Here is a 14,467-nt window from a genome sequence, read left to right as displayed (position 1 = left end):
CTGAGCCTAATAAAGAAGCATTCACCAAAGAGCTGGTAATAAATGGGGAATAGACTGTCACAATCATTTTGCACTTATGACATACAAATGTCAATTTATTATTTGAATGAAATTGGCATAATGCTTTGTGTCAATTACATAAATTCTAGAGGATACATAGTTACAGCTTCTATCCTATCTTTGCAATTACGGTCATATGGAGGTTCCCAGGTGACCAGTTGAAGGAGCAAACAGCTTAACCTTGGTTTACAAATGAGTCACTTCAGTTTGTGGGTGCAAAGTGAAGATAGGTGGAATCTGCATTATAGCCATGTTCATGGGTGAAGAAAAATCTTTCCACAAGAATGTGGGGGCCACAAGCAGCATACTTGCTCATCCACTTGGTGTGGAAGAAATAGGCTGGAAAATAAGAATTCCTATAGGGGAGCATTTTGTCAGCATATAGGATTTAACCCTTTGGTCACAGCAAGTGAGAAGTTGAGGAGGCTCTTTGAGGTTAGGAGAAAATGATGGCCAACACTGTGCAAAGTAGAAATGCCTCTTTCCCGAAGATTAGACCTATATCAGTCTGAGAGATTCCGCATATTCCTCCAGCTCCCTTCCTAGGCATTGCCCCCTCAAAAACTAAATTCTCTTGTGCATGTCATCAGGACCCAAACTAACTCAGTGAACTATTGAAGCTCTGATCCTCAGTTTTACAGAGACAGAAACTCAATTTTAATAATTCAGCAGGAATACTGAGGTCTTGTGAGCTAGTTCCTACCAAATACAGAAGGGACTGGCTGATAAAGTAAAAAGACTCAAAATGAGCAAGAACTGCCAAGCAGACCAGATGGATATGCAATGGGGCCGACAAAATAGGCCCATCTCAGCAAGAGTGGCTACTTGAAAAGCAGAGTGTCCAGAGGAAGTTGGCGTATCTGGAACATGAACAGGAGCTGCTTAATCAAATGGTAGAAACAACCCAAATGTCCATCTACCGAGGAACTACATAAACAATGGGATATTTTATAGTCATAAAAAATATGAAATACTGGTCTCCTATAACTTGACAAACCTCAAAAACTGGATGCTAAATAAACAAATCAGACACAAAAGGCTACAAATCATATGATTTATTTAATTTATATAAAAAGTCCAGAACAGACAAATCCATAGAAAAGGAAAGCAGACTGGTTGGTGCCCAGAGAAGAAGGAAAAGGTTTCATTTGAGGCTATTATCATATCTTAGTAGAAGGAGGTGGTGGTTTTGTAACACAGTGAATGTTCCCTTTAAATGATTTATGTTATGTGAATTTCACCTCAATAAAATAAATAAATAAATAAATTGCAAGGGGAAAATGTAGGGACATATACCAACCAATAAAACAGAAAACAAAAATGTTTAAAATTTCATCAAAAGGGTAGGGAGTTGGAGGAAGGGAGCAGACCGTTGTTAAGAATCATCGTGACATTTATACCAATTCATGTGAGCCTATGTATGAAGTCATACTTTTCTACTTTACAGTTCTACCATCAAACTGGAAAGGTCAACTCAAGAGTTCTAAGCCTCTAGCACAAAGACTAGATTTCAAGAATTGCCTAGGATAGTCCCCCTTTCCTGTCCATTTTATCACCAGTTGGGGTCTGTAGGTTCAAGGGTCCTCTTATGAACCCAGATTTGGGATACATACTTTGACAGCACCAACTGTATTCCCAGGGACCTTGGTTTATATTTTAAAAATTATAAGACTTCTGAGCTTTTACAACAACCCTGATCTCTCAGGATTAAATAAAAGAATTCAACCTCAAAGACTATACATATAAAAAAAATAAAAACAACTAAACTTGCTTACAATTTAGAAACAGTTCACTTCCAGTTCTACAGGCAGCTGAAGAGGCTGCAACTTCAGTGATGCCTGCGATCTCGATCTCGGTCACGGTTGTGGTGGTCGCGGTTGTGGTGGTCATGGTCATGGTCATGGTGGTCTCGGTCGTGGCGGTCTCGGTCGTGGCGACTGTGATAGTCACGGTCATGGTGGTCACGGCGGTCTCGGTCATGGTCATGGTCACGGCGGTCTCGGTCATGGTCGCGGTCATGGTCGCGGTCACGGTCACGATCATGATGGTCACGGTCATGGCTGCGGTCACTGGGATGAGAGGGCTCCCTCTCTCGGGAGTGCCAGGCCCTCTTATACCTATGGGATTTATCTGAGCTCCTACTCCTACTTCTAAGACTCCGGCCCTCAGAACGCCCATCGTGCCGCCCATCATACCGACTGGAATGTGTGTCTGAGCTTCGACCTCTGTCCCTATCCCTGTTCTTATCTTCTCTTTCTTCCCTCCTACTTGAGGACTTGTGTTCATGCTTGGGCTTCTCCTTCTTCAGCTGCCTATCTCGGTCCTCTGCTCCACCATGGCTTGTCGTCCTGACTTCAGGCAAGCTGGGGTACTGCTTCTGCTCCTCCCTGGACTCTGACTTCTGACCCTTTTCTGAGCTCTTGCTCCTGTTCTTTATGGAGCCAGCGTCATCCTTTTCAGTTTTTCTCTTGTTTTGTAATGAAGAGGCTGGCTGCTCTGCGTGGACCTCATGTTCAGTCTTCTCTTTGTTTTTCTTCTTTTTCTTTTTTTCCTTTTTGTCTGGAGGGAAAAAGGGCAGTGGCAGTAAGAAAAGAGAAATAGAGAACTGTCCCCAAGTTTTTCTTCTCCAAATACATGCAATACAAGTATTACACTTCAAAAGCTTTCATGCACTAGGAGGCAAAGGAAACACACAAGAATGGCATCTTTGGCAGCAGTGTGCGGTCTTCCCGAGCCTCCAAGGCATCAATGTCTGCCACCCTAGATATGTCTAAGTTGCTGCGCAAGGCAATTCCTGCCTTTAATCACGTCTTTAAAGACCCTGTCTTCAAATACAGTCACATTCTGAGATATTGGGGGTTAGGATTACAACATAACTATTTAGGGGGCATGACTCAACCCACAGCACTTAGCCTTCATCTGATACCTCTCCTCTGCCAATTACAGTAACATCCCCACACCTCTTCTCCACTGAAAAACTCCTAATAATGTCAGGAAGAGCAAACAAAGACTACCCAGAATCCTGTCTTGGGACCTAACATGTTACCTTTTTTGTGTTTTTTTATGGGCTTGTCATCTTCAGAGTTCTCAGATGAACTTTGTATGAGGGTGGGAATCCCACAACCCTTTTCCTGGAGCTGTCTGGTCACCTCATCCATTTCTTCTGAGTCCTTAGGAGCCCGATAGTTAGACACATGATCCACTCGGATAGTTCTGCCTTTGATCTAAGATAGAAAGGGAATGCTTCAGCAAAGACAGCCCTCCTATCAAACTATTTGGGCCCAGATGCAGAAAGCCCCATTTTGAACCACAGCCATGATCTTCCTAATTGTTTCTGAGAACAGCTCTAAAGTAGGCCTGCCCAACTGCTGTGTCATGCACGTATACCTAGAGATGAACCTGCTGGGCCATAAGAGCACCCAGGTGGACCCCAGGTAGTGAGAGTCCCAGGGGCAGCAGCTGACCTAATGAGCCATACAGATATTTTTATGTGCTAAGTCCTTTTTCACTCTGTGAAAAGTACTGCCCCAAAGCACAAGCAGGGGAAAATGGTAAGAATGTATATACACAATAACCTTCAATCTGTAACATTTATTTATAGTGAAACATCCTGTAGGAAAGCCTGGCATCTAGAAGCAATTCCTGAAATTGAGCACAATGCCACAGCTGCTTTCTGAACACGGCAATTAGGATGAAGCCAAGGCAGACCAATAGTTGGGAGGGAGAAAGAATTTAGAAAAGCTCTTTTTCTGAAGCCCCGCCACCTTGCTCTACCCCAGCATACTGCAAGTGACTCACACTGACATTTCTGCTGTGAATCATAATTCTCTGGGTAACCAACAACTAAAACTGTAACAACTCAGTTAAAATAAAGACTGTCTGTTTCACCCTCCATTTCAAAACATTTCTGAAGACCTTCCTTTTGCAATGACTCCCTTTGACTACTGGATCCCTTAAACAGCCAGCTAGAGCCTTGCTCCCCCTGGTTATAGACTCCAGCTGTTCCATACTGGTGCATCAGTGATACATTCTCCTAATCAAGTCACTCCCAACCAGTGACAATGCTGGTTCAACCGCAGTGCTTGTCCTAAATGAGTGCAGGGACCATGACTTGCCCCATACCCTTTTCTGAACTTAGGGTCTCACATAAAAGAGTAGGGGTGTCCTGGCCAGTGTGAGTCTATACCCCTGCAACTGCCGCCACACACCCAATTGACCAGAACTGTCCTTGAGCCTGTGGGGATGAGGGAGAAAAAGAAACAAAACCCCTGCACACAGAAAAATCTAGCCAAGTTCTACTTAAGAAGGAAACTCACCTTGATCCCATTAAAATTGTCAACAGCCAGAATTGTGCTCCTCTGGTCTTCATAGCAAAGGAAACCAAATCCTTTGGATTTCCCAGTTTTCTTATCTCGCACCAGATTAATATTAACAACCTCGCCATATCTGTTTATTTTAAGAAAGAAAGACAACACTGAATTAAAATTCAAAAACTTTCAGAATGGGTGGACAAAAAATTCAAATAATGAGGTCTGTACAGGAGACAAATCTAATGAAGGATGACATAGAAAAGTTACAAAGTCAGATAAGGATAGAGCAAGAAAGTAAAACAATTAAGAAAAAAAAAAGCCAGTGGCATACTATTTAGAACATAACTAAAATGAAAAGACTACATACCAAAACTTATTGGAGGTGGCTAAAGTCATACTCAGGAAAATCTGTAACCTTCAAAGAATTTTATACTTAGAAAAGAAGAAATGAATATAAAAGGAAGCAAATCTAAGGAAAGCAGATGGGAGTTAAAGATACAATTAGAAATTAACTTCTATCTCATTCCTTATATAAAGATAAATTTCAGATAAGTTAAAACTTCATAAATTAAAAAGTCATAAAAATAAAACAGGAATTGATGGCTACATTATAACATGATCATACAAATACACCTGGAATCTGGCATCTTAATAAAAATACTGGAGGATTTACCTAAAATCAGGAACTACTAATACTACTTGATACTGTATCGGTGCTGGCCAGGGCTATTATGACAAAAGAACCACAACAAGTGAACAAAGATATATGATCTATGGAGTGGCCCAAGCAGCCCCAGCCCAGGCAATTCTCTTCCAGGGTCTGTGGCCTATATTTGCTCAGCCAGCCCCTCTGCCTCTGCCCCCCTTCTCTGTGACTGCCCTCTGCCCTGGAGGCTATGCAACCCAAGGAGCTGTGATCCTCTGCTTCTGTGAGCTGCCAAGGCTCTGCTGCCCTGTGCAGTAACCATTCTGCAGTGAGGGGCTGTGCGTAGCCCCTCCTCTCCTGCTAGCAGCCCCTGCCAGCGTGAGCTGCCAAGACTCTCTCTACCTGTTGCTGTTGCCATCATCATATAGGAGAACGAAGAATATATAAGGTTGTCCTAGCCATCCTTTCTCTTCGCCTGTGGTCTCAGCCTCAGGTTGAAAAAAGTACCTCTGCTCACTAACCTTACACTCATCTAGAAACAAAGAAACTCTTGCAGCACTGGTGGATAGTGGTGAGCACAGCTGCCTTCCAAAGAGCACACACGACTGTCTAAACATCCTCGCTTTCTAGTCTTCTTTGCTTTGCCCTAATCCTACAGTGCTGCACTGGTGTGTGCTCAGAAGAGTTCTGTGATCACAGATCTTAGGAGTGAGAAAAGAGAAAAGGCAACACAGCACATTCCTACGAGTTCTTGTCTGTTCCAATCTAAGTCCAGGCTCAACAGGCCACAATGGAAAAACAATAAAAATAGACTAGAATTCCTAAGTCATATAACTTCTAGGATTTTCTAAATTGGGGGAGTTCTAAAGGTATGTCCTGGAACTGATCTAGACTGAAGCAGAAGCGTGTACCCTCCCCATATAGAGATGCTTGTCAGCCTAGAATTAAAATCTATGACTTTTGTGATAATTTCTAATTTCTGGAGGTGAAAAACTATTTTGAAGGTTCAGAAGAAAGAAATGAAATGGGGGACTTACTGTGAGAACACACAGATAACGTCCCCTTCAGTCAGTTCATAAGGAAGTCCTCCTAGAAGAGAAAAATCCCATTTTAGTTCAACACTTACTAAGTGTCAGCTATGGGCTGGGAAATAGACTTGGCACTGAGGGTTCTAAAAAGAGCAAGTCCCAAGGCTGGTCTCCAAAGATCTTGAACTCTCATGTGATGACAGAAGGACATATGAAGTATAGCAGTAGTATAGAAAGAGAAATGATTAACTTTGACTGGAAAAGTGGCAGTCATCTCTAACCAAACTGTTGGGTCTCACACCCAAAATCTTATGGACAAGGCAGATCCCAGGACAGAACTCTGCTTCCTCAAATAGATCTTGAACTCAGCTGCTCTTAACCCACATAGCAAAACAAAATCAATTTAAATATGCAAATAAATGTTAATCCCACTTCAGAGACTAAGGCTTCTAAAGACAACTGTTAAGCATTTTATAAAAAATAAATTTTCCTGACCCTGGTGGCGCAGTGGGTTAAAGCACAGCACTAAGAAGCTTAAGCCACTTCTGCATGAGTTCGATCCCTGCCTGCCCCAGAGGTGACCACATGGCCCGGCAGACCTCTCCTGACCGCCCGCTGCTCCCCTCAGCAGTGTACGTCATAGATCTGCCTGTTCTGCTCCCACTCTGTCTCTGGTGAATCCTCTCACCCTCTGCATCTCTGGCCTAGTTCTGTATGAAAAATAAATAAATCTTAAAAAAAATAATAAATTCTCCACTAAATGTTTCCTTCCTTGTCTGTAAAATGGAGATAATAGTATTCGCCTCACAATATTAATAACACTATGCATATAAAGTGCTTTGCACAGTGTCTGGTGGGATAACCTCTTTAAACAGTCAAGTGACTGGATATGGCACAAAATAACTATAGAGAGGGTAACATGGCCACAGACAGAAGACCGGGAGCTAACTAGATAAGGAAAAAGAATCCTGAGGGGAGGGCAAGGGTGTGGTAGTTATTAGTAATATAGGACAATGAGCCCATGAATTATATATTTCCATATATTTCCATAGTTCTGGCTGTTTCCACTTATTACTCTGTGACCTAAAGGAAGTTCATTAACTTCTCCGCACCTCCCTTTCACAGCCTTATAATGGATAAAGGAAATGGGGGGAGAGGGAGGGCAGGATGAAGGTCTCTGAGAAACAAAGTGGCAAGATTCCTCGCACAGTGAAAGGCAGACAGTAACGATCAGGACCGCTGGTTTGACAGGGCGAGCAAAGTAGAAATCATGGAGAAAAGAGATAAGGGCAATGATTTTTTGCAAGACAGCAAAAGGATTTAAAAGGGTGTGAAGAAGGTGGAGGAGAAAGCGGGCAGGAATGTTGAAATGTCGGGAAGCCGGCCAGGGGAGACTCAGAAAGGCACCAAGGAAGAAAGATGTGGACCTCACCCAGGAAGATCCAAGCGCTGTCCTTGTACTCAGAGTGCCAGGACACCTTTTCGGCCACCCCAAGCTGTACTTCTCGCTCATTTAGCTCGTTGATCAACTTCACTTTAGTTAAAGGGCTGCACAGGGGTGCAAAAGGGGACAAGTAAGTGCTGATCAGCCAGAGATCAGGAAGCGCAAAGCTATGGTACTAGTTTTCTAGTCTCCGCGCGGCTCCCGCCCTCGGCCCCGCAGACGCTCTACCACCCCAGCTCTGGTGGGCCACTCCCGGCGGTCCGCCCCAGGTTCCAGAGAGAAGCTGAGGCCTTACTTCATTTTTCTCCAGTTCGCGCTCAACACCGAGGAATCAACTTCCGGGTGAGGCTACGCGCGCGCGCGCGCGCACGCGTGGCAGCTGCGCGGCGCGCCTTATGGCGTAAGCGGAGTTTAGCAGCGCCGGAAGCCAACTCCCCGCGGCGGAGCTTGGCGCCTGCGCACTAGCGCCGTCAGCGACCGTCACCGCTAGGTAGGTCTGGTTCGGACGCAGAGATTTCTGCAACCGGTCGGTTTTTCCTTATGTGAAATGAAACAAGGTTGTGAGCCTGATCTAATACGGAATTCTCAGCTCCTGGAATAGACCTGGCACTAATTGAGTCAGCTATAAATGTTTGTTGAATGAAGCTAGTGAAAAAAAAAGTGTTTTATATATATATATATAAAGCCCAGCTTTCAATCCCGGTGCAAAGCCCCACAGTCTCCCTGCCCCCCAGCCCCCCACCTTCCTTCGGAACTTTCCTGTTTGAGAGTTACAGCAGGAAAGTCAAGATGTGTGAAAGGGAAAATCCTTTATTGTTCCCCAAATCCCATTGTATAGTCTACTGGTTGGTTTTCTCTGGGATGAACTGAATACCCAGACTTGGGGGACATCTGCTACACTTACTCTTTTCTGTATTCTACTCGAGGGGGAGGCAGAAACTAATATTGTTAAATAGCTAACAGTTTAGCAGATAATGTACAAAACAATACTAGATTGTATGTTAAGTAATTTATGTTTATTGGCGGCTATCCAGCTTCATAATGACCCATGTAGTAGGTATAATTTAATAGAGGAATAAACAGATTCAGAGGACTTAATTAGCTTGAAAGGTACTCAGCCCCTGCTGATTTAATCGATTCTCTTTGAGCTTCCTCAGTTGTCTTGTACAGCTAGTCTCTAGACTGGAGTATAAGGTTGGGTTCTCACCTGGCGAGGAGCTAATAATATCATTGAGGAGACATGATGATGATTGCTATTATATTACTACAATATTAAACAATATATATTATTACAATATTATTATTATCGGGTTAGTAATAGGGTAAGAATGGATACATTCTACTCAGGAAGTACCCAGGAACCAGTAGAAGAATCAGTTGCATATAGTGTGTGATCGAAGCTATACTGAAAATTTGTTCCATCTTGCATGTGTTCAGATCAATATCTGATGTAAGAGTGAAAATCCAGACTTGTGTAGTTCTCTGTGTAGGCCTAGGTCAAAATCCCAGAAACAAGGCCCTTCATTAAAGCCTCATTGATGGTGATGGTGATGAGGGATAGACCCAAAAATGGCTCACCAGGACTCCCGTGTTCTGTCAAGAAGTAAAACAGGCTGCCCACTAATGACAGTTTCTCTTCTTTCCCTGGGTCTGTGCCCCGCCCCCACCTCACCCCAGCTATTCATTAACTTTATAAAATTATCTTGGTAGTGAAAACTAAACAGTGACAGATTGTATTCCGGTTTTATCTGCTCCTAGAAATCTTAAGTTGCTTAGTGGTAGGGCTGAGGTAGCCACTGCAAAGTGGTAAACAATCATGCAGCATTATATGGCTGGCTTCTTCAGGTGACTATGAAATGAGAGAGTTGGGGCTACATCTGGGCCTTAGTCATCAGATTTCAGAATAAAGCCAGAGCAAAGGAGGAGAGTAAGACCAACCAAATGGAAGGACAATTTAAGTTGAGGAGAGCATAGACTATTATCCAACTGGCGGATTCAGCAGAGGTGTGTTCTAAAGCTGGTACAGCTTGAAAACCATCCCAAGTTTGCCCAGGACATCACAGATGTGCCTGCAATTGATAGGAATTGGTAGGTAAGATGATGCCCAGAGATTTACCTAAGTCTGAGTGGGAAAGGCCTAGGCTTGTGGAGGATCATCTGAACTTAACGTCTGAGAGGAGAACCAGGGTTTTCTGTCCAGTGCAGGTACTAGTGATCTCCACCAATAACATTCACTTAGCACCCAATGTATGCAGAGCTCAGTTCTGCATTCTCTGGGCAATGCAAAGGAAGCCAACGGCCATCTGCACATTTTAGGAGGACAGACTGGACAGTTTTGTGTGGCCAGTATTATCTTTCCACTTCTCACCACCATACCACATCCCAAATCAGCTTTACCTCCTGATGTCCCTACTCAAAGTTACCACTTTTCCTGGCTGCCCAGGTTCAAAAATAGGGTATCATATTCTGGTCTTCCCTATTCCTTACCCAAAGATATATAGCCAGTCACCAAGCCCTAGGAATTGTGTTATTGCAGTGTCTATAAAATGCATGGTGTCCGGTCAGCCCTTTCCTAGTCATTAGCACATGCATCCTAGCTCTTTTGTCCTTTTATATGTGCCCCAGCCCCCATTTGCCAGTCTTCTCTCTCTGCTCCCCAACATGAAGGCACAATTTCAGCCAAACTCCATTTCTGTCCATACCATACAGGACCCCTTTTATTATTCAACTTTGATACCACTGGACCACTCTCCTCTCTCTGACTAAAACCTTCCCAAGCTCTGAACTTCCATCAAGGCATCTCTTATGTAGAAAACTTCCTGACCTCATCAGTCAACAGTGATGGCTCCCACTTTTGAACCCTTTAGCTTGTGTTTTTGTTCCCTCTTGATGTTATAACAAATTTGAAGATTCAGTAGCTTAACACAATACAAATGCATTATCTCATAGTTCTCAAGGTCAGAAGTTCAAGGCCAGCTCCACTGGACTGAAGTAAATGTGTCAGCAGGCCTGGTTCCTTTGGGAGCCTTTGGAGAGAATCCATCTCCTTGACTTTTCCAGCTTTCTGGGGCCTCTTTGAGCCCCTCCTTTGCTTCATTCCAGTTTCCTGATTCTATTGTCACATCCCTAATACTGCTCACTCTGATCCCCTGCCACCCTCTTGATGATGGTAACAATGGACCCACTAGGAAAATCCAAGATAATTTTCCCATCCCTAGAGCCTTAATTCTATCTGCAGAGTCCCTTTTGTCATGTAAGGCAACACATTCATGGTTCCAGGGATTAGGACATGGACATCTTTGGGATACATTCTTCAGCCTACCATAGCCAGTTCCACAACATGGAATCGCAAAAAAGCCCTTGGACCAGAAGTGAGAACTGGACTCCAGTCCCAGCTCTACCCCTCCTTCCTAGCTGGGTAGCAGATCCCTTCACTCTCCCGGACTAAGTTTCTGTACTTGGGAATTGGCGATGACAATATCCCTGGCCCACCAACCTTAGGGGCGTCACAAGGAGGCAGGCAGCCACAGCCCCAGCACCTGAGGCCAGGTGCTAAGCGACTGAAATCAGCCTCCTGGTGGATATACCAAAGAAGAAATGCTATCAGGTTGGCACAGGCAGCCAGCCCCCACTCCACAGACTTTCTGCTCCCTGTCAGGGAGGCACCTGCCAAAGCCCCTCTCAGACTATCCAAACATCCTGAAAATAATATTTGCCTTTAACTGTGCAACTTGCTCTCTGCTCACTTAAAACACTAACCTTTCCCATTTGTGCTCTCACCTGAACTGAGTAAATAAGCTTCTAACAGCTCTTCTGCCCACCCCTCTCTCCTTGGTATCCAAGACGGTCAAAGCAAAAGGTCAGTTCTAATGGGCCCAAGCAAACGGAGATACCATCTGAAGCAGGAGCGAGCAACCCAGCTGCTCTCCCCAGGCTCTCGCGCCTGACTCAGCAACACCGCTGCCATGTGGCTTAGCCCACACAAGTCCTAACCCTGGAAAATGGAAAATTCCACAAACCAACATTAGCGCAGCCATCTTCCAGAAAGCAGCTTCATTCCTCGTCTCTTATCCTGGAGGTAGCTCAGGTCTCCAGGGTCAAGAAAAGCAGGCACAGGGAGGGAATAGCACAAGAGACTGGTAATGTTTCATGGGTGACTTGATGCTGGGAATTTTATGGGGAATATACCTGAGAGGAGAAATCAAACATTGTACAAGGCAAAAAAGAAAAAAAGTGTAAGGCAACAGGGCCTCCCTGGTGACGCATCAGGTTAAGCACAGCACTATGAAGCTAGCCATAGCCATTTTCAGCTGGAGTTTGATCCCCGGCCATGGAGGTGACCCACATGGCATGGCAGACTTCTCTTGTCTCACCCGCTGCTCCCCTCAGCAGTGTACTTCATGATCTGCCTGTTCTCCTCCCCACCCTGTCTCTGGTGAAGCCTCTCACTGCCCCTGCACCCCTGGTCTGTACCTCAGTTCTGTATGCATAAATAATCTTTTCTTAAAAGGCAAGGCTACAGTCACTCCTCAGGACCAGAGACATGGCCTGGCATGCTGCGGAACAAGGTTGCAGCACACATGTCCAGCAGACAACAGCTTTAAGCGGGGGACAGAGTTCTATTCTAAAATGAATGACAGCTATTCATTCTACTTTGTTTCTCCTGCCCTTCCTCAACAAATTGAGCTTCATGGGAAATGAGAGAGGAGAATGGCACAACATATTGGAGAGAATTAGAATTGGAAGTGCCTGAAAGCAAACAGTAAGAACTAGTCTGAATATGTGCTTATCCTCTGAAAATCGGCTAAGCGCTGAACTACCTGGCCTGCCCTCCCATCCCACTTCAACTGATTATGATCATCTTGCTTGACTAAAAGCAGTCATAGGGCCTCCCTGGTGGCCTAAGGGATAAGTTTCAGCGCTATCACTGCTATGGCTTGAGTTCGATCCCCGGCCAGGGAGCTGACCTCATGGTACAACAGAGCTCTCCTAGCATGCAGTGTGTTTCAGTAGATCTGCTCTCCACTGTCTCTGGTGAGTCCTCTCAGCTCCTACACCTCTAGCCTACACCCCACATCTATGCCAAAAAAAAAAAAAACAGTCAAAAAAGTAACTGAGAATTCCTTACTAAGCAAATGATAACCTCTGTTATTAAGCTAGTACTTCAGGCTTAAGAAGAAAAGAAGTGGAAATTTAATATCAAGCCATGGAGGAAGGAGAAGTGAGATTAGAGTGAGGGATATCTCCTGCCAGACAGGAGACCCGCCCAGTCCCTCCCAAGAGTGTCCTCAGACCTCAGTGCAGGCAGAGAGCCTGGCCAAACGGTGTGCATGGGTACTTGACAGTTGTCTAGTGACTTGCTTGTGCAGGAGGAGGGGCCAGCTTCGGGCCCAGGGGGAGGTCTGTCAGAGGATTGCTGCCTTTAGAGCTGGGGAGGCAGGAGGCTGAGGAGTAAAAAAGGCAGGATCCCCAGCGGGGAAAGCCGCCAGTCTGGACAGCCGGTGATGCAGAACGGTGCTGCAGCTGTGAGCCCAGGGCTCCTTCAGCCTGGGAGAATTTGAGCTGGGAAGACAGCATGCCCTGGTGAGTGGGCATCCTGCCACTTCGAGACATGGAGTCATCGTTTCCGTTTGGGGTGACGCTGGCTGTGCTGGCCTTCCTTATCATCACAGCAAATGTACTAGTTGCTGTGGCTGTGCTCTTTTTGATACACAAGAATGATGGTGCCAGTCTCTGCTTCACCTTGAACCTGGCTGTGGCTGATACCTTGCTCGGAGTGGCCATCTCTGGCCTAGTCACAGACCAGCTCTCCAGCCCTGCTCGGCCCACGCAGAAGACCCTGTGCAGCCTCCGGATGGCATTCGTCACTTCCTCTGCAGCTGCCTCGGTCCTCACCGTCATGCTGATTGCATTTGACAGGTACCTCGCCATCAAGCAGCCCCTGCGCTACGTGCAGATCATGAGTGGGCTCGTGGCCGGGGCCTGCATTGTGGGGCTGTGGCTGCTGTCTTACCTCATCGGCTTCCTCCCGCTGGGAGTCCCCGTGTTCCAGCAGACCACCTACCAGGGGCCCTGCAGCTTCTTCGCAGTGTTTCACCCTCTGTATGTGCTGACCCTCTCCTGCGCAGGCTTCTTCCCAGCTCTGCTCCTCTTTGTCTTCTTCTACTGCGACATCCTCAAGATTGCCTCCATGCACAATCAGCAAATCCGAAAGATGGAACACGCAGGAGCGACATCTGGAGCTTACCGGCCCCCTCGGACTCCCAGTGACTTCAAGGCCATTCGCACGGTGGCCATTCTCATTGGGAGCTTTACTCTGTCCTGGACCCCATTCCTGATCACTGGCATTGTGCAGGTGGCCTGCCAGCAGTGCCACCTCTACCTGGTGCTGGAACGGTACTTGTGGCTACTCGGTGTGGGCAACTCCCTGCTCAACCCACTCCTCTATGCCTACTGGCAGAAAGAGGTGCGACAGCAGCTCTACCAGATGGCCCTGGGCACCAAGAAAGGGCTCGCCTCACTTCTCCTCCTCCTCTCAGCCAGGGATGGTGGCCCAGAGGGCTCCAGGGAAAGTTCCTGTCGTATCGCCACTATCTCCCACTCACAGCTTCATAGCTAACACGGTAAGGGTGGTGAAGTTTCCAAGTGCCTTTCCCACCCCACTTGCCCCAACTAGGAGCTTAGATGAAGCTAGGTGCACTTGCTTCAGGCCGTCAGCCGCCATCAGCCCCAGCACCCCGTACTGCAGATTGACAGGTAACAGAGGCAGGGTGCTGGCTTGCTTCTGGGATCACTTTCCCCCATTCACCCATCTCCATTCTTCCCTGTTCTCCTTTTGTAACAAGACTGTTTCCCCTGTACAGGAAGACTTATTTAAAGCAAGAAGTAACTCCTGAAAAGGCCTAAAAATCAAACCCTGGATTTGAATGCACTAGAGTAGTATTAATAGGAAGATGATACAAGCCACATATATAATTTT

General features: G+C 45.8%; 2 protein-coding genes across 2 annotated transcripts; one reads left to right on the top strand and one right to left on the bottom strand.

Moving 5' to 3' along the window:
* Positions 1 to 1,147: 1,147 nt before the first annotated feature.
* Positions 1,148 to 7,829, bottom strand: RBMX2 (RNA binding motif protein, X-linked 2). The gene is made up of 6 exons (XM_004685945.2): positions 7,784 to 7,829; positions 7,477 to 7,592; positions 6,054 to 6,105; positions 4,377 to 4,506; positions 3,107 to 3,284; positions 1,148 to 2,619 (listed from the first exon to the last, which is right to left on the bottom strand). The coding sequence occupies exons 1-6, from the start codon at positions 7,786 to 7,788 to the stop codon at positions 1,889 to 1,891; spliced, it is 1,212 nt and encodes a 403-aa protein (XP_004686002.1). The 5' UTR covers positions 7,789 to 7,829; the 3' UTR covers positions 1,148 to 1,888.
* A 5,259-nt stretch (positions 7,830 to 13,088) lies between these two features.
* GPR119 (G protein-coupled receptor 119) lies at positions 13,089 to 14,157 on the top strand. The gene has a single exon (XM_004685802.1). The coding sequence runs from the start codon at positions 13,100 to 13,102 to the stop codon at positions 14,105 to 14,107; it is 1,008 nt and encodes a 335-aa protein (XP_004685859.1). The 5' UTR covers positions 13,089 to 13,099; the 3' UTR covers positions 14,108 to 14,157.
* The last annotated feature ends 310 nt before the right edge of the window (positions 14,158 to 14,467 follow it).

Source organism: Condylura cristata, unplaced genomic scaffold, assembly GCF_000260355.1.
Source record: "Condylura cristata isolate star-nosed mole 26May11 unplaced genomic scaffold, ConCri1.0 scaffold00019, whole genome shotgun sequence".
In the NCBI taxonomy this organism is placed as follows: Eukaryota; Metazoa; Chordata; class Mammalia; order Eulipotyphla; family Talpidae; genus Condylura; species Condylura cristata.
The sequence above is the reverse complement of the archived record's forward strand: the minus strand, read 5'-3'. Positions and strand labels throughout refer to the sequence as shown.

What these genes read in the sequence shown, in the direction of transcription:
- RBMX2 (XM_004685945.2), bottom strand. An exon ending in GTTATCTGTGTGTTCTCACA is followed by an intron (nt 4,507 to 6,053) that starts GTAAGTCCCCCA and finishes TAAAATAAACAG; the next exon opens with ATATGGCGAGGTTGTTAATA. An exon ending in ACAATTTTAATGGGATCAAG is followed by an intron (nt 3,285 to 4,376) that starts GTGAGTTTCCTT and finishes TTTCTATCTTAG; the next exon opens with ATCAAAGGCAGAACTATCCG.
- GPR119 (XM_004685802.1), top strand. Translation starts at nt 13,100, where the DNA reads ATGGAGTCATCGTTTCCGTTTGGGGTGACGCTGGCTGTGCTGGCCTTC.